This window comes from Lepidochelys kempii, chromosome 1, assembly GCF_965140285.1.
Source record: "Lepidochelys kempii isolate rLepKem1 chromosome 1, rLepKem1.hap1, whole genome shotgun sequence".
In the NCBI taxonomy this organism is placed as follows: Eukaryota; Metazoa; Chordata; order Testudines; family Cheloniidae; genus Lepidochelys; species Lepidochelys kempii.
The window spans coordinates 235,753,622-235,780,816 of NC_136380.1; the positions used below are offsets into that span (position 1 = coordinate 235,753,622).

The window sequence follows — 27,195 nt, forward strand, 5'->3', positions numbered from 1 at the left end:
GTGCAAAATTCCGGGTTTTAGGCATTTTCCTCCTCTTTCTATGTATGTAAATTTTGCAGGACATAATGGGGGAGTCAGACAATAATTATTTAGTGACAGTAGATGTTTGGATTCAAAAAGTTAAAGCGGTATAAAACTGTTAAACACAAACTGTCATCATCATATGTCAAAATATACAAAGTACATATCCTTAAATCAAACTCTCAATTTCTCAAGCAGCATTTTTCTTACTTTGCCGAACTGTAATTTTGATTAATATAAATGAAAATATTTTTTCGTTAGTTTGCGTGTGTATGGTGAAATCAACGTTCACCAACATTTACCAGTAAAAATCAAACCTTCCAAGCCTAATTGTAACACTGTAAATTTATGTGCTATTTAATTAGTTAATTAATTAATTAATTAATTGTGAGGCATTAATCAATGAGCAGCCCAGCATGTCTTAGCTAACCCATGTTTACATTGCATGACTCTCTGTTTCCCTCCAATGGCTGGACCACGTAGAAGATTAGAGTCATTTATAGTCTTTGAGCTAATAGATTTGGGTCTTTAAGCTCAAGCAGTGGAGGTGCATGCTTTGAGACTCAGAGGCTCTAGGTCCAAACTCTGCTGCTGCTAACCCACCCAGAAGTCATCTTCTGAGACTTCTGGAACAGATCACTTTCATAGGCAGATACTGGACTAGCCAGACACCTGGCCTATTCTGCTATGGTGATTCTTTTGAGTGAATGTCTTTCAAAAATGTTTTTTGTAAAACATCTTTCTACCCAAAAGATCCCAAGTGTTTATTAAACAATACACACTAGCTCCGCTAACTTGCAGACATCACTTAAGTGGCTTGTAGAAAGAAAGGGCTTAAAAAGAACATGAAAAAGTAAGATGGTTCTACAAAGCTTACAAAAGATTTGAATTCACATATTTTTAAGTGTAAAATACTGTGCTTCTATAGCATAGTTAGGACCCTACCAAATTCATGGTGGTTCATTTTGGTATATTTCACAGTCATAGGATTTTAAGTGTCTTAAATGTCATAGATTCAGATATTGAAATCTGAAATTTCACAGTGTTGTAACCATAGGTGTCCTGACCCAAAAGGCAGTCATGGGGGGATTGCAAGGCTATTGTAGGGGAGTCGCAGTATTGCCACCCTTCTTTCTGCGCTGCTGGTGGCAGCGGCGCTGCCTTCAGACCTAGGTTTTCAGCCAGCAGCCATGGAGCTTTCTGCAGCTGGGGAGATTCCCGGAGGTGGGTCTGATTCAGTCCCGGGAACGGCCTTTGCAGGGGAAAAGAAAGTGCCGTCCCTCATCAGCCCAGCCTAGTAGCTGGAGCATCCCCAACCCCACCGCTGCTCGACCCTGACTCCAGGCCGAATGCTCAGAGAGAGAGAGAGAGAGAGAGTGTGAGTGTGAGTGTGTCAGAGACAGAGACGCCATGGTGCCTTTTCTGACCATCCTCACTTCTGTGCTGCTGCTGTTGGTGTCTCTGCCCTCAGAGTGGGGGGCCCGGTCAGCAGTTGCTTCTGCTCTCCATCTGCCCAGCCTGAAGGTAGTGCAGAAGTAAGGGTGGCAATACCCTGAGACGCCTACAAAAGCCAGATTTCACAGCCTGTGAGGCGTTTCTCACAGCCATGAATTTGGTAGGGCCCTAAGTATAGTTGATGGAAATCTATTGGAAAGAATTGGTCGACCACAGTTGCAACACACAAATAAATATTCTAGGACACATTAAATATCTAATATTGATTGCTGAAATGGTTTGAAAGTCCTTCCTATGCAGCCTCCTCATTTGGTGATTTTTCTCTAGCAAATGAAATGTATAGTATTCCGCAACCCATGTCTTAAAAGAACAGTATATTAAAAAGAATACCTGAATCACTTGCTGACCCATGGTCATTAATCACTGTTGGGAGTCCTGGGATAGGTTGAGTAGTAAGGTACCAAACAGCATGTAGCACATCAGTCGCATGAATTCTGTTGTGATCTATGATACAAATCAAGGCAACCGATGACACTATTATTAAACATGCAGACTCTTTCTATCAGAGGGCGCACAGCACCATCTACTGGATACAATGGGGAACTTCTAGGGAGTTTTAGTTCAAGGAACAGCAAAAAAACAACAGCCATTACAAGATATGAGGACTCTGGCTTATTTTACAATTCTGTAAGTTTTCAGCTTTCCTTTTACTACTAGGTTGCTACTGGAGGGGGAGCTTTTATACACCAGACATGAAGAGGGGAAGCCATGGGGAAGCACTACTCCCCAGGGCTGGTGCAAGGAGGTTTCACGCCCTAGGCGAAACTTCCACCTTGCGCCGCCCCCCCCTCGCGGCAGCTCCCCGCCGCCGCCGCCCCCTCCTTCCCTCCCTCCCCTCGGCCTGGGCAGCTCCCCCTGCAACAGCTTGCTCCCTCCCTCCTCTTGGCCCGGGGAGCCGCGTGCAGCTGTTTGGCGCGCAAGTCTGGGAGGAGAGAAGCAGAGCGGGGTGGTGCTCAGGGGAGGAGGCGGAGCAGAGGTGAGCTCGGGCAGGGAGCAGTTCCCCTGTGCGCCGCCGCCCCCCCTCACCCCCCGTTACTTGCTGCAGGCGGCCCTCCCTGCGCCCCCCTGCCCGAGCTTACCTCTGCTCCACCGCCGCCCCCCACCACTTGGCGCCCTAGGCGACCGCCTAGTTCGCCTAGTGGTTGCACCAGCCTGCTACTCCCCCACACACGAGAGAAGAGAGGGAGCTTTTAGCATAGGAGTGAGAGCCGTGCTCCCTTCTACTTCCCTGGCCTTTTGTTATGCAAGTATCATCTGGTCAATAAAAAGGGTAAAATACTGGCTCCTCTAAAATCAGTGGAAAGACTCCCATTCATGTCACTGTGGGCAGGATTTCTCCCAGTTTCTAACAAAAAGAGCTTGTCTTCATTGCAACGATTAGCTTGAGTTATTCCACTAGCCTATCTTGAGTGAGGGCAGCAACATCTGGAAATAACACTCAGGCTATATGGTGATTGGATTAGCATCTGACCAGCTGTGTTAACTCAAGTTGTTGCATGTAGCTCTATCCCCACTGCATCCCTAGTTTGAGCATCAGCAGCCCTTGAGCTTCAATACACACACACGCGTGCACACCCCCCCCCCCCCCCGACAGGCCAGCTAGCTCAAGTTTAAAGTAACGTACCATTTAAGTTGAGCTAGAGATGGGGTGGGGGGAGAGGGGGATGGGAGTCAGACTAAGGACAACACTAGAGTTACATCTTGAGCTAACACCACAACAAACACAAGTCCTTATATAGATTTTATTCAGCTCTGTTATCAATCTCCAACAATGCAGCACGTAGATAAAAGGCCCTTCAAATCCGGGGGAACTTAAATGTTATATTTCTTTGGCAAAGATAATATAATTCTGGGACAGAATCCTAGGAATCTGAAAAATATAGATTATATATTTCTATACAGATATACCCAGTAAATGTACCCCAATAACATCCAGCATTTTCTATATAATATGTATCTACTGTAAATCGTATATCTATATATGGGTGTATACTTGCTTCTGAAGCCATAGCTAGCTAGCATAGAATAGCGGGGATGTCTGCTAAAAGTTATGCCAGGACCACAGGTTTCTAGATTTCTAGAAATCACTGTTCTATAGCATCTCTGGTGTGGAAGCATATCACGCGGGGGGGGGGGGGGTGTGTGCAACCATTCCAACAAAATCCAGATAAGACTGACAATACCACCAACCAATAAAAAACATGGCTAGATAGAACAGTCCTTGATACCTATAAACTCTCAAAATAGGAGCCATCTTACTACCCGAGATTTACACAAAGTTCTCTATGAAGTAAAATTTAAAAAACAAAAGAAAAAGAAAAAGCCCTAAATGTCAAACAGACAGAAATGTGATGGCAGAGTTCAGGAAGAGCCTCTGCGTAGGAGGCAATTAGCTTAGCAGTGTTGCATATATTGACAAAACTGTGGAGTACTCTTTTCACACTGCACAAAGTTTTGTGTACAGCACACCAAAAGAGGAATACTACTCTTACGCATTTAGTCAAGAGGCAGGCGACAAAATGCAGCCCTTGAAAGAAGAAATGGCTGTGGTGACCAGGGAGAGGAAAGAATGTATAAAAATATTTACTGAACATGTCAAAAGTCAATGAGATCTGAGCAAGAGACTCTTATTTGACCTGTAGCTTTACTTACAAGGTATCTCTCTGTATCCACACTCCAAGGCATGAAAGTAATTCATGAACTCCCTCTCTGGAATTTTAAAGGCTTCAAACAGCCCCATGTCTTCAAAAAGCCTGTATGATACCTGGAAAAGGAAAACAACCACGCTGCTAAGTAGACCAAAAAAGACATCATAAAAGCTGATCCTATAAAGTCACCTGGTATATCCCTATTCAATACAGGATTGTTCCCTATGGCATTTTCCCACGTGATCATCTGGTCTAGTTCAGGTGGGGTACTCAGTACTTCTGCTGAGACACAGTTACACAGTCAAACAAACAGGTTGTTCAGAAATTGTTCACCAAAATGTTCCTCTTCTTTGTATTCTCTGATTGTTCTAAGCAACCTTTTTTCTTCTCTGATGGTTACCCTCTTCCAATACTTGTACCTAGTTATATTCCTATCAGGTGACATTTAGCAAGCCTAGATATTATCATCAGATTTAAATGCCCCAAAATGGGCTAGTGCCTCACAAAAAAACATAACAAAACACAAAGAAGCGGAGATTTACAAAGTACTGATAGGAATTAGCATCTCTGCAAATCTCCCCCATATATCCTGTCCCAAAGAGTCTGCAATGACAATTGTTGTGCTCTTTGCCTAATCATTTAAACAGATGAAGGGAGGAGGAAAAGAAGCAGCCAAGGGTGTCAAATAACAGGTCAGCCTAATAAATGTCACTTTTTTTTTTTTAAACCTTGTACGTGAAATGACAGAAGTGAGTTTTCAGGAGGGATATGACTGAAGGGAAGGAATTTTCAGCAGGGAAGACATCCAGAGAGCATTCAAGCATGGAAGAAGGTTACAGAGAATTTTGGAAGAGGAGTCAAGCAGGGTATTCAGGCTGGTAGCAGTGGTGGAGTGAAGAAGTTGATGGGGGAATATAATAGGAGACCAGGTCAGCAATGTAGACAGCAGCTATCACACGATGTAGGGGCTTGAAAGCAACAACAAATTTATACACAGTGCAATGGGACCTAATGAAATGACTATGTTAAGTTCTTCCAACTTTCCTTTTGAATTTAGCCTCTCCAGCACTTCATTAATTATTCTCATCATGAGGTGCCCAGAACCAAATACTGTATGCTTTGTGTGGTCTCACCAGAGCTGTATCAAGGGGAGCCCACTGTCTCCCAGTTCCACCATATACTACACTCTGCATATACAGTCTCAAAATCATACTGGCCTTTGTTTCAACATAGCACAACTGAACCTAAATTAAGCTGCTATCAACTACTGCGTCTTTCAGCATATTGTGTGTATGAATTGGGATCCATAATCTGTGCTGATGGGTGTAGTGAATCCAAGTTTTAACAAACGGAAACTGAATATCTGGCCTTCATAGAGAATTACAATTATTTTAAAGTAACTGATATGAATTTATAATCTGAGCTATCTTCAAGTTTTTTTTTACTAGGGATTTCTTATCAAGCAGAATTTCTGTGTGAACTAATTATGAACGATTCTAGCAAAAATGAGAAAGGATGATGCAGTAGAAGGGTGCAGCTGAGAGTGCACAAATGTAGTTTCTGACTCCACATACAAGGGATCTGTCTGTTATCAAGTGTCTGCCACTTGTGCTTCTGGTGCTGGCACCTGTGCACTGACCAGCTGCTACTTACTTGAATGGCACAGGGTGCCAACAGTACCATGTTCAATATTAGTACCCAGAAAGGTGGTGGTAATGCTGGTCAGTGTTGACATGGTAAGGCCAATGAAAGCCAAAGCCACAGAAGCTGATAGCAGTACTGCTGTGAAGGACACATCAAAGCTGCTTGAAATAGAGCTATTCCAGTGCAGAGACCAGTACTTTTAAGTATTGGACTATCCCTCTTAGAACTCAGAGTCCAAACAAGACATAAATATATAGCAGAACCATCAAAAGAGGGAGAAAAGTCTTTCTTCAATTATAGGATATTTAAAAACCTGAGGGCACCAAATATGGAAAAGAGCGCTCCTAGAGAAACTCTTAGCCATTTCTGTAGCTCAAGCTTCAATGGCAACCGGAGATTGGTAATAGAAAATCCCTATGCATCTCAGTTCTGGAGGCTAACTGTAGGCAGTAGGAGTGTGGGTGACGTGAGGGCTCAGGGCAAGTGTTAGTGCAAGAGTTCCAGGTGTCTGTCAGGATTAGGCATGTCTGCTCTGAACAGAAAACATGCTTCTTAAAATCTCAGATTGCCACTGGGGACAGGAAGAGAAAGGCGACAAAAGAGATCACTCTTTTCTACATTGCGGAAGGAATGAACCCCTCATTCTCTAACCTGACAACGTAAGAAAGTCACACTAAGAAGCTAGTCTGGTGATAGGTCATTAATTATTCAACCCCCTCTTTACCGATATTGCTCTCTCTCACCTTTCTGTATGTTCTGTTGTTCTCTAGTTCTCTACCCTGTTGATCGCTCCTTAGTTTTCTTCTACCTACCCCAGAGCTAATGCCTCCTCACTTTTATTTCCCTCAACATCTGCCTCCTCTGTGGTGCAGCCATAAGAAAGAGAATGGAACTGGAAAGAGAGGATGACATTTTACATGTATTCTCTGAGTAAACATTTCAACAGCACCTAAGTGATTTAGGAACCTGAGCCTATTTTCAAAAGTGACTTATGCACTGAAGGGCCTTAGGCCCATTCACTTTCACTTTAGAAAATTTTACCCTGTGCATTTAATCCTTAAGGAAACCCAAGTGCTTTACAAAAAAATTGCCAAAATCCCATGAGGCTTATGTACGCAGAAAAGGCCCCAGAGCATCTTAAATATAGAAAGCTGCCCTGGGGTCAGCAGCAACGAAAACTGACACAGGAAGTTTCTCCAGCTCTGTGCGCTCTCCAAAGAAATTACTCAGGACCTGTGTTTGCGCTAAGCTGCGCGGTTGCCCAGGAATGATTCAAGTGCCATGTACCTGACTAGCAGAGCTGCGCACATCCGACAGCATCTGTTCAGGTGCCCCTCCCCCCACTGCTTTGCAGCCACGTTGCTCCAGCAGCTGCTCCCAGGACCCTCCTGCTGGCTGTGCAGAATGGGGTGTGTGTGAGGGGAGTGCTGATGTCTGGGTATCCCCCCCATACCCCAACTCCACTGAGCAGGGGAGAGGGCTCAGGACTCGGAGCAGGAGAGAGCTGCTGTGGTCTGAGGTCTGACGGAGCAGTGAGTGAGTGCCTTAAACAGACAGCGCATGGTCTCTCGGAGACTTCCCCAGCAGCCAGCTCACACACTCTCTCTCTCTCTCTCTCTCTCTCTCACACACACACACACTCTCTCTCTCTGTCTGTCTCTCCCCTTCCCCCCGTGCCCACATATTCAATCTCTGCAGAAATGGGATACAGGGGAACAAAAGCAAATATCATTCTGGGATGAATTAACAGGGATGTTGTAAGCAAGACACGAGAAATAATTCTTCCGCTCTACTCTGCTCTGATTAGGCCTCAACTGGAGTATTGTGTCCAGTTCTGGGCACCACATTTCTGGAAGAATGTGGACAAACTAGAGAGAGTTCAGAGAAGAGCAACAAAGATGATGAAAACATGATTTCTTATGTGGGAAGACTGAAAAAATTGGCTTTGTTTAGTCTGGAAAAGAGAAGATGGAGGGGGGACATGATAACAGTTTTCAAGTATGTAAACGGTTGTTACGAGGAAGAGGAAGAAAATTTGTTTTTCTTAACCTCTGAGGATAGGACAAGAAGCAATGGGCTTAAATTGCAGCAAGGGAGGTTTAGGTTGGACATTAGGAAAAACTTCCTAACTGTCAGGGTGGTTAAGCACTGGAATAAATTGCCTCGGGAGGTTGTGGAATCTCCAATATTGGAGATTTTTTAAGAGCAGGTTAGACAAACACCTGTCAGGGATGGTCTAGAAAATTAGTCATGCCACAAGTGCAGGGGACTGGACTAGATGACCTCTCGAGGTCCCTTCCAGTTCTATATCTAGGATTTTTGTTTCTACTGGAGGCGCACATCTGCACATTACCTCGGTGCACATAATTTATTCCACACATGGATGGAAAAAATTAGAGGGAACATTGCTCAGGACAGGCATCTGCAGCTCTCTAAAGAGAGGAGGATTCTGGTTAGGCCAGATGCATAGCCAGTGGGTCTATGCATTGCATAAATTAGCTGGCAAAACCTTACAAGGGGGAGCAACAGGCTATATTCACTATCTCTACCTATGCCCCATGGTAGGCAGTGTTGTTTTAGCTCTGTTGGTCCCAAGATATTAAAGGGACAATGTGGGTGAGGTAATAGCTTTTATTGGATCAACTGTTGGTGAGAGGCAAGCTTTCAAATTACACAGAGCTCTTCTTCAGGTCTGGGAATTGTGCTAACTACTTATGCTAAACTATCTGTTCATCCTTGAATTTAACTGTGACACTCATAGTACCTTTCCCAGACCTGAAGAAGAGCTCTATGTAGCTCAGAATTTTGTCTCTCTCACCAATAGAAGTTGGTCCAATAAAAGATATTACCTCATCCACATGGTCTCTCTATGCTCTATGGTAGCAGCCAGACCTGAGCTGTGGAGGCAGCCTGACCAGCAGGGCCCAGGATTTCCAAACACAGCATGGAACTCAATTTGCCTCTCTTGGATCATGGCTGAGTTGACCCAGCCAGGATTCAAACTTGCAGCTACAAGGAAAGGTGGTATTTCAAACCTTAGTCTTAGATCAGTGCACCATGGAAGGTGAGAGGAACAAAAAACAGGAAAGAAAAGACACTAGTTGTGACTGTCTATCTAGTTCATTGTATCTTATTTCCCTGGAATATACCCCTGTGAGAAAAGAGGAATGGTAGAATATTATTCTGCAGATTTTAATCTTATTGATTCATACAACTGTTAGGCAGGTATTTTTAAAAACTGCATGCCATATAAGAAGGTTATTTTTCCCCCTCTGAATTTCCAGCATTGATTTAGGTCAGAGGGGAAGGTTTCAAAATAATTCTGAAGAAGTTGACTGGACTGGCAAGGGGTGGAAGTGAATGGTATCCAGTTCCCAGCAGCTTATTTGGAGAGAAATGGTCTGCTCTTCCAGTCACCAAGAAGGATAAGCAGCCAAGCAAGGCATTCAGACACAAGAAAGAATGAAAGAACGAGGAAAAGGGATATTTATTTTCTGGTACTTATAGCTTCTTGGACGTCAGAAAATCTGGACACTTTGGCAAAATAAGTATTGCTGTTTTAGTTGTTATGTACTCTTTATTAACAACTTATTTTTGACTTTTTTCCTCCCATGGCAAATGTTGCCATATCTCAGGAGTATACATCACCTGATGGACAATCACACCCTGGCTTACTAAGCAACACCTTCTCCTTTCTTCCTCTCTTCTGCTTGTGTTTGGGGTAGGTAGCTGAAAGTCAGGTCAGATTCTTGTGGTTTGGCTTAGCGCTATGGATCACACATTATCATAACCATTGGTCCCTACTGCATATGGCTTCCTAGTTAGAAAACAGCTGTATATGCCATACTACCAATGTGCTCAGTACACTTTTTATTCTTAGGAATACATAAATTTCAACACATACCCTTTGTTTGGTAAGTAGTGTTACTTCCCTCTCCCCTCCCTTCTGCCCTTTTTCCCCCCGTCTATGAAAAACGTAGTGCTTACATGCATAATTTATAAATCTAATGCTTCTGGCATCTGTTAAAACTAAAACAAATGCTTCCAGTGAAATGATTTTTAATGGACGTTTCTTTCAAAGAGGGAACTCATTATTCACATGGTGCTTAGTATAACCATCTTCTATGTATTACTTATTACAAGCACATGGATAGTGCCCACCACAACAGTAGTTGTGCATGCTGTGTACAGCTAAATAAGTAAGTAAATACATTCCCCTGTATAGGAACCTAGAAGCCTGGGTTCCCATCGACATCAAGACAAAATAAATCAGAGACAAGAAGATATGGGAAACTGAATAAGTACTTATGCAAACATCTGGCCAACCAGGCAGGTGCTACAATGCTTTCTGAAGATAGTTATGTTCAGGGTTTCTGGCAGTAATGAATTCCACAGATTAGAGTCTGCCACTAATAATGCCCTGACTCCAAACCCTCCAATGTTTCCATTCATGGGTGATTTTTAATTTTCATTCAAAAGCCATCTTATGACGAACAACATTCCCCATGAAGAGACTTCCCATGCCATTCTTTTTATAGGGCTGTTTAATTTCTTTGTGCAGAAATATACAGATGATGATAATGTGACCAATAGCCCCCAGCCCCAGGTAGCTGTGAAACACTTCCAATGGGCCTTATTTACAGGTACAGAATCAGAATCAGAACCTTGACACTGTATAGATTTTCCTAGAATCTGAGCCCTGGCCTATCATTTTAATCAACTTGCAGTTTGGTAATGGTCAGAGGAGAGATGCTTCCATTTCAAGCTGTACATTTTTTTCCAAGCTCACCTTTCTTTCTAAAGCAAACTGGTTTCTTCCGTTCAGGAATTACGATGAGAAGAGCAATAAGCATAAATTAAGGCGTTATGGATCTCTGTGGCTTGTTGTGAAGCTGCTATTTCAATTGGAGTGTTTTGCTGTTCCATTCTGAAGTGAAATTTTTTTCTGTGAAGGTCTTTCTATCCCTTTGTTTACAGGTTTGCCTGTGCTGCATTTAAGTGCTTTCCATTGTACATAGTAAGAATGCTTTTATCGTCAGAGTTGTGTGGGGTCTTTTTTAATAAAGTGGCTAAATCAATTTAACATTCCACAAATAAGAAAGAGACATCTCAAGTAGCCTTAAAAATGCTAGGCCAGCATTTGCTTTCTAAATGGAACACCCGCCTGGGGGAACATGTCAACTCCTCTTTGTTCCACCTCATAAATTTTGGATTGTGGGGCATGCATAGTTAATTCCTCTTGTTAATTTTCTTTCTTTCTATTTTTTTTTTAAAGATGAGACTATTTAATTGCGGAAAGCAGAGAATAAATCACTGATGTGTTTGTTTGCCTTTGTCCATTCCACTTTAAAGACATACTGTGATATAAATTACACATCAGAAAGTCAACCTGTTCCCTGGTTTAAAAAAAAAGCTCATTTCATTCAGCCACCTTGCTTCCTTATTAGTGGGGGACATCTTCATTTTTAAACCCAAATTTAATCTTGGGTCATCCCATTTACATTAATGTCAATGTAAATTATTGATATCCGAAATGTTGAAGCCTGAAGTTGAGAATACAATTGTTGTTTATGTTAAATAAATGAATCCCAATTTTTTGAAGCACCTCAGATTGATTTTTTCACATCCCTCATTTTCCATCTCTGCCCCTCATCATGCCCCATTATTTGGGCTTTGGCAGGCGACAATTCACTCAGGGTGTGGACAGTGATTACATCTTTAAGCAGGTTTTCTGAACACACAAGTTTGCAGGTAGAAGCAGAAGGGGGAAAAACAAAAATGGCAGTGGTGGAGGGTAGAGGTTGCTGGGAAGTGGGGACAACAGAGGAAAACAGCTGGGGGAAGCGTGTCTTTTCACACTCTCTCTGATAAGAAGTGCTATACACAGCCTAGGCTTTCCTCTTACCCTAGAAGGAACCCGGAATATTGGCAAGCTAGTTTTGCACAGCTGTTACATGCTGAAGTACAGACTGGGGTTGCTGACAAGGAAACAGCTCACAGAGTAAATCCTCATGTCACTCTGAATTTAATCAATCATCTTTCCTCGTTGGCTTTTGAATTAGCTGTATGCAGCTGAATAATCATCAACAGCCAAGGGACCAGGACTTGATTTAGCATTAATTGGAGTTTATTGCACTGAGGGCTGGTTAGCACCTTAACCTCTGCATGTATAATGTGAGACAGTTAAACTTGATTAACACGTTCACTGCTTTCCACTAGCCTCCTGCACATACTGCTTTGTAAAGAGATACTCTAAAACCCAATTTGGTTTTGGGTTTGTGTCCTGAATATACATTATACACTTCCCCTGTTGACAAAACCATTATCCAACTACAAGAAAAAATGGCCAGTTTGTCTCTGTGCCATCAAGAGGTGAATGACAGAGAAGAAAGCCTGGCCAAGAAAGTGGTGATGATTATAGGGGTGTCGATCGTACTGTGTAAATAAAGGTTGTATCAGCACCTTCATTCTACTTGGAAGAACAAATGAAAAGTTGGCAGTTAAAATGGAACCTTAGCAGGTTATCACCACCTGATTAAGATCTTTATTAGGTGGAGCAGAAGTATTAACTGCCAACGTGTTGACTCTTTAAAAGTGAGGTACAGGGGCAAGACAGTAGGATCAGATTTTTTCCATGAATCTTGGTCTCATGTATGGCTTGACTAGGATTTGCAATGTAAGAGAAGACCATACCTATTCTTTTGGGTCAGCTGTCTCTTTGTGGCCCTTTATATCTCAATGCAAATGCAATGATAGACTCAATGCAAAATCCCACAAGACAGTGAACCGAAGACAGTGGAAGCATCAGCAGCAGCTTTTTGAGTCATAGCTGAAGGTACAGTGAGCCAATATGCATTTACAATTCTTTTAAGATAGATGACTGGGGGAGAAGGAAGGCATGAGATGCACTGTCCAAGAGATGGGGGATTCCACGACCACTGTTCCCAAGAGAAGGAAGCGGGTGGTGGTGGTCGGGGACTCTCTCCTCAGGGGGACTGAGTCATCTATCTGCTGCCCCGACTGGGAAAAACGAGAAGTGTGCTGCTTGCCAGGAGCTAGGATTCACAATGTGACGGAGAGACTGCCAAGACTCATCAAGTCCTCGGATTGCTATCCCTTCCTGCTTCTCCACATGGGCACCACTGATACTGCCAAGAATGACCTTGAGGGATCACTGCAGACTACGTGGCTCTGGGAAGAAGGAGTCTGAGGTGCAAGTGGTCTTTTTGTCTATCCTCCCCGTGGAAGGAAAAGGCCTGGGTAGAGACCGTCGAATCCTGGAAGTGAACAAAGTCTAGGTGGTGTTAGAGAGAAGGCTTTGGATTCTTTGACCATGGGATGGTGTTCCAAGAAGGAGGAGTGCTAGGCAGAGATGGGCTCCACGTAACGAAGAGAGGGAAAAGCATCTTCGCAAGCAGGCTGGCTAACCTAGTGAGGAGGGCTCTAAACTAGGTTCACCGGGGGAAGGAGACCAAAGCCCTGAGGTAAGTGGAGACGTGGGATACTGGGAGGAAGCATGAGCAGGAGCGTGTGAGAGGGGAGGGCTCCTGCCTCATACTAAGAAAGCAGGACAAACAGCAAGTTATCTCAAGTGCCTATACACAAATGCAAGAAGCCTGGGAAACAAGCAGGGAGAACTGGAAGTCCTGGCACAGTCAAGGAATTATGATGTGATTGGAATAACAGAGACTTGGTGGAGTACTGTCTTGGATGGATATAAACTGTTCAGGAAGGACAGGCAAGGCAGAAAAGGTGGGGGAGTTGCATTGTAGGTAAGGGAGCAGTATGGCTGTTCAGAGCTCTGGTATGAAACTGCAGAAAAACCTGAGAATCTCTGGATTAAGTTTAGAAGTGTGAGCAACAAGGGTGATGTCGTGGTGGAGGTCTGCTGTAGACCACCGGACCAGGGGGATGAGGTGGATGAGGCTTTCTTCCGGCAACTAATGGAAGTTACTAGATCGCAGGCCCTGGTTCTCATGGGAGACTTCAATCACCCTGATATTTGCTGGGAGAGCAATACAGCACAGACAATCCAGGAAGTTTTTGGAAAGTGTAGGGGACAATTTCCTGGTGCAAGTGCTGAAGGAACCAACTAGGGGCAGAGCTCTTCTTGACCTGCTGCTCACAAACCTGGAAGAATTAGTAGGGGAAGCAAAAGTGGATGGGAACCTGGGAGGCAGTGACCATGAGATGGTCGAGTTCAGGATCCTGACACAAGGAAGAAAGGAGAGCAGCAGAATACGGACCCTGGATTTCAGAAAAGCAGACTTTGACTCCCTCATGGAACTGATGGGCAGGATCCCCTGGGAGAATAACATGAGTGGGAAAGGAGTCCAGGAGAGCTGGCTGTATTTTAAAGAATCCTTATTGAGGTTACAGGGACAAACCTGTAGATGTGTAGAAAGAATAGTAAATATGGCAGTGGCTTAACAGTGAAATCCTTGCTGATCTTAAACACAAAAAAGAAGCTTACTAGAAGTGGAAGATTGAACAAATGACCAGGGAAGATGCATAAAAATATTGCTCGGGCATGCAGGAGTGAAATCAAGAAGGCCAAATCACACCTGGAGTTGCAGCTAGCAAGAGATGTTAAGAGCAGCAAGAAGTGTTTCTTCAGGTATGTTAGCAACAAGAAGAAAGTCAAGGAAAGTGTGGGCCCCTTACTGAATGAGGGAGGCAATCTAGTGATAGAGGATGTGGAAAAAGCTAATGTACTCAATGCTTTTTTTGCCTCTGTCTTCACGAACAAGGTCAGCTCCCAGACTACTGCACTGGGCAGCACAGCATGGGGAGGAGGTGACCAGCACTCTGTGGAGAAAGAAGCAGTTCGGGACTATTTAGAAAAGCTGGATGAGCACAAGTCCATGAGCCCGGATGCGCTGCATCCGAGAGTGCTAAAGGAGTTGGCGGATGTGATTGCAGAGCCATTGGCCATTATCTTTGAAAGCTCATGGCGATCGGGGGAGGTCCCAGACGACTGGAAAAAGGCTAATGTAGTGCCCATCTTTAAAAAAGGGAAGAAGGAGGATCCTGGGAACTACAGGCCAGTCAGCCTCACCTCAGTCCCCAGAAAAATCATGGAGCAGATCCTCAAGGAATCAATTCTGAAGCACTTAGATGAGAGGAGAGTGATCAGGAACAGTCAGCATGGATTCACCGAGGGCAAGTCATGCCTGACTAATCTAATTGCCTTCTATCACGAGATAACTGGCTCTGTGGATGAGAGGAAAGTTGTTCCTTGACTTTAGCAAAGCTTTTGACAGGGTCTCCCACAGTATTCTTGCCAGCAAGTTAAAGAAGCATGGGCTGGATGAATGGACTATAAGGTGGACAGAAAGCTGGCTAGATTGTCGGGCTCAACGGGTAGTGATCAATGGCTTCATGTCTAGTTGGCAGCCAGTATCAAGTGGAGTGCCCCAAGGGTCGGTTTTGTTCAATATCTTCATAAATGATCTGGAGGATGTTGTGGATTGCACCCTCAGCAAGTTTGCAAATGACACTAAAGTGGGAGGAGAGGTAGATACGCTGGAGGGTAGGGATAGGATACAGAGGGCCCTAGACAAATTAGAGGATTGGGCCAAAAGAAATCTGATGAGGTTCAACAAGGACAAGTGTAGAGTCCTGCACTTAGGATGGAAGAATCCCACGCACCGCTACAGACTAGGGACCGAATGGCTAAGCAGCAGTTCTGCAGAAAAGGACCTAGGGGTTACAGTGGACGAAATGCTGGATATGAGTCAACAGTGTGCCCTTGTTGCCAAGAAGGCCAATGGCTTTTTGGGATGTATAAGTAGGGGCATTGCCAGCAGATCGAGGGACGTGATCATTCCCCTCTATTCGACATTGGTGAGGCCTCATCTGGAGTACTGTGTCCAGTTTTGGGCCTCACACTACAAGAAGGATGTGGAAAAATTGGAAAACGTCCAGCGGAGGGCAACAAAAATGATTAGGGGACTGGAACACATGACTTATGAGGAGAGGCTGAGGGAAATGGGATTGTTTAGTCTGCAGAAGAGAAGAATGAGGGGGGATTTGATAGCTGCTTTCAACTACCTGAAAGGGGGCTCCAAAGAGGATGGATCTAGACTGTTCTCAGTGGTAGCAGATGATAGAACGAGGAGTAATGGTCTCAAGTTGCAGGGGGGGAAGTTTAGGTTGGATATTAGGAAAAACTTTTTCACTAGGAGGGTGGTGAAACACTGGAATGCGTTACCTAGGGAGGTGGTGGAATTTCCTTCCTTAGAAGTTTTTAAGGTCAGGCTTGACAAAGCCCTGGCTGGGATGATTTAGTTGGGGACTGGTCCTGCTTTGAGCAGGGGGTTGGACTAGATGACCCCCTGAGGTCCCTTCCAACCCTGATATTCTATGAAGTAGAACGAGACTTTTTAATGGTAATGGATTTGTGGAATTAGCTCAGCTGCTGCTATCATGGAACTGTATGGCAGGATTTCCTGGTTCCTATGCAGCTATAACTTACAGGACCCATCACATTTTGAAAGCTCTATTTTAGTCTGTATCTGTCTACGTACACACAGTATACCGGGACTGCACATCCAACCTGCCTGTACAAAACATGCTTCTTACCTGGCTGAGGATCCGACCACATTTCTTTCCTATTTTTTCCACCAAATCAAAGACTGGGAAGTTCCAATTGTTTAGCTGATCCATAAGGGAGTCCAAGTTGTCCATGACAAGAGGCTCTGGGGCAAGGATAGGTTTGTTCTGCACCAAGAATCAAAAGAGAGGAATCTGATAGATCACAGACTTATGAAAAGTCAAACTAAAGAGGTAAAAGTGCTATAAACCTTGGGCCAAAATTAACCACTGGCATAAGCAGGTGCTATCTCATTGAATACAGTGGAGGTATGCTTGTTTCCACCATACCTTAATTTAGCCCTTCTACTTCATAACTTTTATTAAGCTGGAATTGATAGGTAATCCTGGAAATGAAAGATCAGTGTCTGATAATTACAGCTGTAGAGAGGTCATTCACTTTTATTGTAAAACTTGTCTTGAGCAGAAGAAAACATATTCATTTGTTACTTCCATATAGTGGACTGCGAGAGACTAACAACTGGATTCAGGCAACAAATTCCAAGCTAGTCTTACAGTGAATAGGAATGTGTAAGTAACATTCAGATAAAATAAAATAAGAATGCCTCTCTTGTTCCACTCTGAGACACTGAAAAGAAACCTTTTTTGAAATCTGAAAGAAGTCTCATCCTTTCCCTGCCTCCTACTCTTTACTCTCTCACAGCTCTTCATTTTCATGTAATGACCAGACGTGGAAATAAAAGGGTCAAAATACCTCTAGAAAAATCTTTTCTCCTGGCATATCCAGCTCTGACCAGAAGCAGAGATTGCTAGAAATGTTGTTCTCGTGAGAGTTTTTTAGTCTAATTGCACAGATTTAAGGGGCTTTAAAATTTTGACTAAACCTTTGCTTGCTTGTTTGAACAAAACTTACAACTCACTACAGTGGTCATATGAAAACGTCAGCATATGCCAGCATTAGTCTCAGAGTATATGGTATATGTGGTACAAATGTCTTTCCTATATTTAGTACAGGAAATAACCATAATTGTGTTTGGCAAATGTTTGGCAAATGTTAATTTCTTTAATGGTGACCACTGCATATCCTAAACAACATTACAAGGTTTACTAGGCCATTAAAGCGTTTACATGGCTAATCAGAAAGACTGTACACATTGTACTGGTAATATACACAATATTATTTCCATACCTTAGAAGCAAAGTTTTCAAAAATGTGTGCTTAAAGTTAGAATCCTAATCAAAATAGGTGGCTTAATTTTCAAAAATGCTAAGCACTCAACAGCTCCCACTGATTTGAATGGGTGCTTGTGCTTTAGAAAATCAGATCTCCTATTAAAAGATACATAAATGTGGACATGACCCTAATTTATGCAATTATTTTTGAAAATCTTGTCCAGGGTCTTTAGACTGCATCATTCTTTCCCCAGTATCTCGAGGTGTATTCAAATACAGTGTGAAAGCATTATTTAAAGCAATTGTGAACTACCTCGGGTGGTATTAAAGGGTGCAACATGATAGTCTCAGGCGTGTACATTCTGCAGACAGATCCCTTCTGCATCTGTTCTTTAGAGCAATCTGTCTCGTCGTCATTTTGTACAATATCACTGCTGTCACTGTTGTTGGTTTCATAGTCAGAGGTGGCTTGAGCTGGATCATCTACAACGCAAAGAGGAGTGTTTTGAGAGCTGTAAGACCCTACTAAAAGGCATTCTCTCTGACCATTTGAGTAATAACAACATGATCTCTGACTCGCATACAAACATGCTGCTTGGCTAGGGCTGAAATCTGACAGTCTATTCAACTGCACTGAAATAAGTACCCCTGCAGGGCCTGAAAACTGGGACCACAGAATGAGGAAACTCTGAGGACTATTTTTAGGGTGGGCCAAATTAGGTGAAAGAGTGAGATCACATTTATTGCACATTTTTAACCCTCTAAAACTGAGTTAATGTAGAGCTTATTCAGATTCCTCTTTATAAATACTTTGTGCCACACATGGTATATTTTTAACATACACAATTATTTTTACAGTATATGGACTAAGTGCTGCCCTGGGATGAATATGACTTTCCCTGAAGTTAGTGAAAACCCCAAGCACCTACATCTGAAGGCTGAATTTAGCTTCATGACTAGATATAAATATACAGATATTCTACTTCCTAGTTCCTAAGCAAGAGTTACAGTTCCATGTGTAAATTACACGGAGAAAAGAAGCTGTCAGAAAGAATAGCTGCTGACAGAAAAGTCTGCAATGGAAGAAAGTATTAAAATTTTAGAAAGAAAATTTTTCTGGATAGAAAAAAGTTATAGGATTTCCAAAAGCCTATTTTATTCCAACTCTTGTAAAATTAAAAGTGATAGCATAAAATACTGATGTGCTGGCTGTATCCTTCAAAACAACATTACCACATACGATGATGTGATAACCTGAAAAGCAACTTCCAGGGTCTATATATTACTGAATAATTTACACTTAAAATTAGTGAGTAAACACTCACACACTAAATGCTACATAATGTGCAGCTTCTGGATATCTAATATGGAGAGGAAATCAACATACGATTACCTTACTGAGGCATTAACTTTTGCTATATTCATAGATTTCAAGGCTAGAAGGGACCGTTGTGATCATCTAGTCTGACCTCCTGTATAACACAGGCCACAGAACTTCCCCAAAGTAATTCCTAGAATAGATCTTGTAGAAAAATACCCACTCTTGATGTAAAAATGGTCAGTGATGGAGAATCCACCACAACCCTAGATAAATGGTTCCAACGGTTAATTACTCTCACTGTTACAAAATTGTGGAGGCCGCATGTCTAGCTCCCAGGCCAGAAACATGCCTGTCCCCATCCCTAGCTCACTTCTAGGGTATGTCCACACTGCACACTCCTTTCAGCAGCATGTACAGTACATAGACTATATGCCCCCCTAGATGGGCATAAATAGCAGTGTAGACAGTAAGGCACTGCTTAGGTGAGTAGAATAAAGACACGGCTTAAACCTGTGGATATGAACCTGGGTATGTACCCAACACGACCTCTACACACCCAAGCAGTGCCTCTCACATCTACACTGCGACTTCAGAAGTGAAATGCTCCTGCAGTGGGGAAAGACTCTGGCAGCTCCCTGTTTCTGGAGAATTTCCCCATTGCAGGAGCCTTTCCCTGCTGCAAGGAAATACTCCAGCAGCAGAAAAAGGCTCTGGCAGCTCCCTGCTGCTGAGCCTTTCCACACTGCTTCCTCTCTGCCAGAGCCTTTCCTTGCCACAGTTAAAGGCTGTGGCAGTGTGGAGCTCCCAGAGCCTTTCCCCACTGCCTCCCTCCTGCCAGAGCCTTTCACTGACGCATGTAGCTACATAATGCAGTGTGAGTAAAAGCCTGCTTTTCACTGTAGGATATGTGTAGCTTGTAGCTACACATATCCTACACACCACTGCCAGTGGTGTGCAGTGTAGACATAGCTGTAACATGGCTTCAATGGAGGCTGCCAGAGTCACCATGCCTTGAAAGGGATTTCCTAGCACAGAAGGGTCTCCGTGGTAACATGAATATGGCCTATGCTGCATTAACCCTTCTGCAGGTTGCCCACAGAATTGTCAGGGCCAGGGATATATCTCCACCCATCCTCTTCTCTGTTGCAGATCCCTGGACTTGAGGAGGCTGCTGAAATAACAGTTGACACCTCTGGACACTCACAACCACCCGTTGCATGGAGAGTGTCTTAAGGGGATGGCCTTGGCCTAGGACTGTTACTGTTCCAAAGGAAAGGAAATACAAACGTCATTCCTGTGATCTCACCCATGTATAATCTCTGTATTAAAAAAAAAAAAGACAAAAAAAAGACAGGAGTGTCTACACACTCCCTCAACAACCACATTTTAGAGGAACAACTTTTTTGATTTTACAGCCAGCAAATTACCTGTTCTGGTCAGAGCATGTGTTGTTCCATCACCTCTATCCAGCGCACCAGTGCCAGAACCTATTTGGCTGTATGGTCTGCCACAGCTGGAACACAATATCAAGGAACATGAACATTAAAGAATCATGTAAATTACAGAGGAAAAGTCATCTAGATCTTTTCTTGATCCTAGTACAGGATTATGCCCTACCATATAATCTACAGTCCTTTGCACAGTCAAAGGACAAATTCACAGGAATGCTCTCATTTTTTGATGGCTGCCACTACTGCAAAAGGCAGCCATAAATGCGGCTTAACCAGCCAGCTAAGCTGGGCTTAGAGCTGCTTGCCATTGCCAGAGTGGTGCAAAGGAGGCACATCGTATCAGTGGATCCCACCCCAATATGATTTTTTAAAAGATGTTTATTATTTTCTAAGTTTACAAGTACAAAAGAGCAAATTGAAAATATAACACAATTACACTATAAAAAAAAAAAGAATAAAGAATGAACAAGAGGAAAATTCACCAGGACCCAGCTCAGTCTTAAGTGATTCAAGTAGAACAGAGACATTTTTAGCAGGTTCCCCCTCCTATCATATGCATGCTTAGAAACACATATATCATCATACGTAATATGAAAGTAAGGCAATGTTGTTGGACTTCAGTGAGAACATATCAAGTATAGTAGCACTAGAGGGATGTTTTGACCAATGTGTCAGGTAAATGAGCTGGCACTCAAATAGTTAATAAGCATGATAGATGACAAGTAGACACACTCACCAATTCCTAGGAAATGGAAAAATGTTTTAGGAAAACAAAACAAAGCAAAACAAAAACACCCACCCACACATACCCACAGGCACCAGGCAGGTCATCTGAAATATTTGCCTCTAAAGGTCTATTGGGATGCACTACAATCTATGCGTAATCATATTTTTTAAAACATCGTTTGGGTATTGAGTTCTGAGCCCATTAGCCTAATACAAAAATCTACCTAGTTACCTAGGCTACCATAACTGTAGTACCATCACAAACACCAATTAATAGAGCTGAAAGACCCTGTATGATAGGGAAATATCATTATCTGCATTTTTCAGATGGAGCTGAGGCTCAAAGAGAAAGTAAGTGACCTGTCCAAGATCACACAGGAGGCCTGTGGCAGAAAAGCCAGGAACTGAATCAGCTCTCTTGATTCCCAGGTTAGTTCCTTAGCCACAAGAGCAATCTTCCTCATTTGATGCTTGAGTGAGGCACATTTTAAATAAATTAAAGTAACTAATTTTCTTCAGATGGATACATACAGTACTTGTTCACAAATCTCTTCTTGCCCCATCTTTTGTTGGGAGCAGAACATTTATGATTTAGCAGCCAAGCAGCAGAACCACCTATAGTGGCAACAAGCAGAACTAATTTGCCACAAAAATGACTTCCTCTTTAGGAGTAAATGATTCAAAACAAGTTTTCTCCCAGGAATCTTCATTTATCTGAGAGTACAGCTCAACAGTGCTCAACTGGTTATCCTCTCCTCCTCCTAGACAAACTATCTTTTTAATAAATACACAAACACTTTTATATTGCAGAGAATGGAAAGATCAGGAAATTTGTAACAAACCACTCTTTTGCTTTGAACTGGATGGTTGCTTTAAGAACAAAGCTGCAGGTTTTCCAGTACAAAAAGGATCTGTTAGAGGGTATCAGTTTCGTTTCCGAGAGTTAGGAGTGAGCTTTGGACTGATTATGACTCCCCACCCATGCCCCCAGTTAGCTATGGTAATAATTCCTAATATTCTTTGCTATAAAAAATTGATAAAGCTTTAGAACTATATTCTGAATTTATATCTGCTTTTTTGTTGTTTTTCTATATCAGAATATCTGTCTTGTCTTTTATATTGGAAGCTGTGGAAGAGCTTGGTCGATGCTGTGTGTGTATGGTGCCTAGCACAGTGTGGTCTCAACCCTGGTTGGGATCTTTAGGAGGAACCAAAATACCAATAAATAAAAATAATATATGGGAGAGAAAAGGCATCAGAGTTGTTATCAACAGTTCCAAACACAAAATGCCTTAGGGTGTTTGTGGTTCTATACTGCCAGGTTAACTCTACATAGGGTAAATGCTGTGTGTAAGAAGGTTTTTTGGCTAAAATGATCCCACTTTCAAAGGGCTAAATGGGAATTCAGAAGCTATTTGGAATGCCTGGAGTTGCAAAATCCAAACAATTCAGGCACTGTATAATTTGCAATGAAAGAGATGCCGGAGCTCAAGCAATTTTTTTTTCTTTCCTAACATGGCAAGCAAGCCCCGAGGTGTAGAGACTATGAACTGCCAGTCTTAGAGGTGTCAGGGGTCAGCCCTGGCACAAATTAAGCACTGAATTCAGGGATATCAAGTGAAAACAGAGCGCAAAGGACGGCAAAAGTGAGCACACTGTTAAGACAGCCTGTAGGAAACTTGGGGCCTGATCCAAAGTCCTTGGAGGCAAAGGAAATCTTTTAATGATTGCAAAAGTGGGAACTCTTTTCATGATTTCAAGGGGCTTTGGATGAGACCGTTAGTGACTCTTACACTGGCAGAATTTTGTAACCTTGCTTACAAAACTAAAGGCTATTTTTGCAAGAGCACAATTATAACATTATTTAGATTGGTTGTTTAACATGATTAAAAATTGCATAAAGAAAAAACTTTTGTGCAGGTTCTATTGCACTGGAGAGGAACTGATTGAAATCCAAGCCTTACCTTTTGGTGTTTAGTGATGCCATCAGACCTTCATGATGTTATGAGTGAGAGTGTATGTATGTATTTATGTTGTGTGTGCTTGCGTTCTCTCTCACACCCACACACACACCCCACCCCCAGAAGTTCATCTCTACCTTTAGTCACCATCTCATCCTGTTACTTCGGAATCTGCAGTATGAGGATTGAAGCTTCACTCTCCTATGAATTCAATGTTAAGGTTGTGCTCTGTCTAGTTATGTTTTTACCATATGATGATCACCACAGTACCTGAACATCCTGCTAATGTTCTTAGCCTGCCTGGGATTTGATACCTTAAAGAAGGAGCAATTTTAACAATCTAAGGGCAGGTCTACACTAGGGGATTAAATCGACCTAAGTTACACAACTCCAACTACAAGAATAATGTAGCTGGAGTCGACGTAGCTTAGGTTGACTTATTGTGGTGTCTATACCATGCTGGACTGACGTGAGAAACTCTCCCATCAACTTACCTTATGCTTCTAGTTCCGGTGGAGTCGATGGGAGAGCGATCGACGGTCATAGAATCATAGAATATCAGGGTTGGAAGGGACCTCAGGAGGTCATCTAGTCCAACCCCCTGCTCAAAAGCAGGACCCATACCCAATTAAATCATCCCAGCCAGGGCTTTGTCAAGCCTGACCTTAAAAACTTCTAAGGAAGGAGATTCCACCACCTCCCTAGGCAACGCATTCCAGTGTTTTACCCCCTCCTAGTGAAAAAGTTTTTCCTAATATCCAACCTATATCTTCACTAGACCCACTAAATCAACCCCTGGTGGATCTATCACCGCAGCATCGATCCACGGTAAGTGTAGACAAGCTCTACGTTAAAAAAACAGAGATCCTATGTATGTTATTGGTTTTATCCCATTTAAAAGTGCTTATCAAAGCAATTTTGGGCCACAAAATTGGACAATGTGGATGATGTTGAATGACTTATTGATTTGTGCTGCTACAGCATTTAGGAAAGCTGGCTAGACAGTTTAATTGCCAATTAGCCTGCCACACTTCACTCAGGTGTGGAGTATAAGACAAGAAGAGCCAAAACCAAGGGCTGAATATATGCCACTAATCTCCTGGGCCTGGAGCACACTGAAGACAAGGGAAGTCTTTTAATTGACTTCATCTGACTGTGGATCCAGTCTCCAATGAGCAGCAGCCTTATAACTGCTGGGCAGTGAGAGAGAGAGCAGAGCTACTAACTCTTGTAAGTTTTTTGTTTGTGTTTAATGTAGAATTATGTATTCTTTCCTTCATTGTTTTTACCTCATATACCTCGAAAACATAATAGCTTACATTCTGAATATCCAGCCTTGAGAAAAGTTATTATCACTACTCATGCAATCAACTCGCTGTGACATTTTCTTGTGGGATAACCCAATCTGTCTCCCTGTGAAGTTGACACACTTCACACCATGATACTGAAATTTCTCAATGTTGCATTGGACACACATTGCCGAGTCCATTATTCAGGTTTCACTTCAACTGAATCTTTTTGGAGACATGAAACAACAGTACTTCCAGGTGGTGACCACCCAAGTTAGAAGCTGTGTTCTCTTAGAGCAACTAAGAGTCACTTAGAGTATGGTATGACTACATCATTTTGTAATATTTGGCAGTAGCAATAGACTTCTTCATTCCAATTGCTTTTTTAAAATATTCACTACTATTACTATTCTGTGTATTTGTCTCCACCTCTGGAAGGATGTAATCCATTCAGTCCATTTTGAGGCAAAGCCCACTGCAATGCAGATTTAGTTTAATTATATATAGTATTGTGCTAGTTACAGGTACTGTATAACTTAGGAGAAACTGTGCATTTTGAAAATGCTAAAGGCAAAAAGCTAGCGTGGCATAAATACATTGGGCATAAGTATATAATGTACCTGGGATAGGGGAGAGGAGGATGAATTTGAAACAGTCCATTTGAATTTCAAGTACAATAGTTTATCTGGAACATTTAAGCTTTTGCCTGCATCAGAAAAACTGACCCACTGTGGATCTTTGGTCTGTACTTTTCCAAATCCTAGGTGGCTGACTGTCATCTCTGGAATAAGGTTTGTATATTGAAAAACTGGAACATGACCCTGAAGTCTGTGTTATTGTGACTTGAGTGTGGCAAGAAAAACACATTTCATTAACATGAAAATTGAGATTAAAAAATCACAGATCAATTTTCTATAAATCAGACTACATACTCAACATAAGTAAAAGCTTTTAATTGCAGTTAATTGTTTTGAACTTTAAAAATACTGTTTAGCATTGAACTAAACCATTACTGGCATACAGTGAACTACTTTAATGTGGGGAAAATTATATCAATATACTGTGCTGAAATAAATCAAGAATATGGATAAGAAAAAGGGAAAAACAAGCAGATGTCTATCAAATTAACATCTTACCTGCTACAGATGACAGGGGGCCCCATAATCTGCTCTGAAAGATCAGGTGTGCTCTGAGTAGAAGTTAAAACCTTGGGTGGTTTCAGGGTTTGCTTGGTGTCAGTAGGGTCCGGAAATTGTACAGAAGAGGTTTTGCCAGTGGGACTGGTGGCTGGGGTTCCCTGAATAGGTGAATGGCATGGGGAGGTGAGAGGTGAAATGTTTGGCGGGATACCTAGCAAGAAAAAACACTTTCTTCAATTCAAAAAAGTCAATATACAGATACATCAATTCACTGTATGCAGAGAGAATTACTTCTGAAATACACAGAACAACACAGGGCCAGGACTCCAGTAGCATAAATCGGCAAAACTTCATTGACTTCAATAGAGCTATGCCAACTTCTACTAGCTTTACACATTTAGGGCATATTCCCCATTGATAAGGTCATACAAGCAGTATACACAAGTGAAAGAACATGGTAGGAAAATATGGGAAGGCAGCATGGTCCAGACTATATGGTATCAGACTGGGAGTCAGGAAACTTGGGTTTTATTCCAGGTTCTGCCTCACTGATTTTGGGCAAACCACTTAATATCTTTGTGTTTCAATTTCCCCATCTATAGAGACAAAAATGCTTACCCGCCTTTGTAATGAACCCAGACTTCTACATATGAGTAGGTAAGCAATAAGCCAAACAGTAATATTTTAAAATAAGGATAATATATTATCCTTTCATCTTGAAGGGTTCCAAAATTTTTAGGAACTAGAGAAGACACATGCTCAAGCACCACTGAGATAGAGTTGCCTCAGTTGTAGCTCAAAGGGGAGCATCTCTGGGATGAAGTGCAGCACCCAACCCAGTGCACAGGTGGGATGTGACCAGGTTCATGTGGCCTTTGTGGCTCCCAACACCTGGCCCTGCGGTCCTCCTACATCCCACCCCAAGAAGCAGCAAAGTGACTGGAAAGAAGCAGTGAAGGTGGGTCCTTTAGGCCTGTCTAGCGAGACCTTAAGGAAGCAGTCAATCAGAGCCCAGCAGACTCAGATAAAAGGAGATGCAAGGCCTTATCAGGTCAGTTCCTATTTGATTTGCTTAAACTGGATTTGCAGGGAGAGAGAGGACCTAAGAAGCAGCAACAAACTGGAATCAATCAGTGTGAAGATGCTATTTATACGATCCCTGGTCTGGAACTCATAGTGGGTGGGCCTAGGCTTCCCTATCTGTCATAGGCAGAGTGGTGTAAACCCTGGAATGGGTTCGTTTGGACTTTTTGATTTGGCTGGAGGACCAAAGCATGCAAGACCCACCATGGTCAGCCAGCAACGAAGAAAACACTGCAATATTACACCCAGTCCCCCATTACAAGACATTCTGAGCCAAGACCATTGGGGCAAACCCCCACTCTTCATGATGCACCCATAGCAGAAAAGACCTTAAAGTCTCATACAAAAGACTCATGAACAATAAACTGCAAGGACATAAATGTGTGTATTTTAGAAAGATGAAGGGCTGAGTCAACCCGGCTGGAAATTGTACCTGAGGTTACAGGGAATGTTGCACTTTCAGATCTACTAAGCCATATTTCTCATGCTCAGCCACCCAGTTCTTTTATCATGTTTATTTTCATTTTTATTTTAGGTCTACAGAAAATGTTATCTTTACTTGTTTGAAAGTTTGTGTTGTGGCAAACTAACTAAATGTATTTTGGGTAAAACAGTAATCTCTGAATAAGATAATAATGTTGATTTAAGATAATGAAGCATTAACCATAAT

General features: G+C 42.5%; 1 protein-coding gene across 3 annotated transcripts in view; it reads right to left on the reverse strand.

The window, feature by feature from the left end:
* Window positions 1-27,195, reverse strand: part of PDE3A (phosphodiesterase 3A) — a 368,581-nt gene that overhangs the window by 19,837 nt on the left and 321,549 nt on the right. For all 3 annotated transcript variants that reach the window (XM_073318613.2, XM_073318622.2, XM_073318631.2), the window contains exons 6-11: window positions 25,440-25,653; window positions 20,304-20,389; window positions 17,869-18,038; window positions 16,413-16,550; window positions 4,189-4,300; window positions 1,867-1,980 (exon numbers count right to left, since the gene is read on the reverse strand). In XM_073318613.2, coding sequence (XP_073174714.2) covers window positions 1,867-1,980; window positions 4,189-4,300; window positions 16,413-16,550; window positions 17,869-18,038; window positions 20,304-20,389; window positions 25,440-25,653 — 834 coding nt within the window. The remainder of the gene's footprint in view (window positions 1-1,866; window positions 1,981-4,188; window positions 4,301-16,412; window positions 16,551-17,868; window positions 18,039-20,303; window positions 20,390-25,439; window positions 25,654-27,195) is intronic.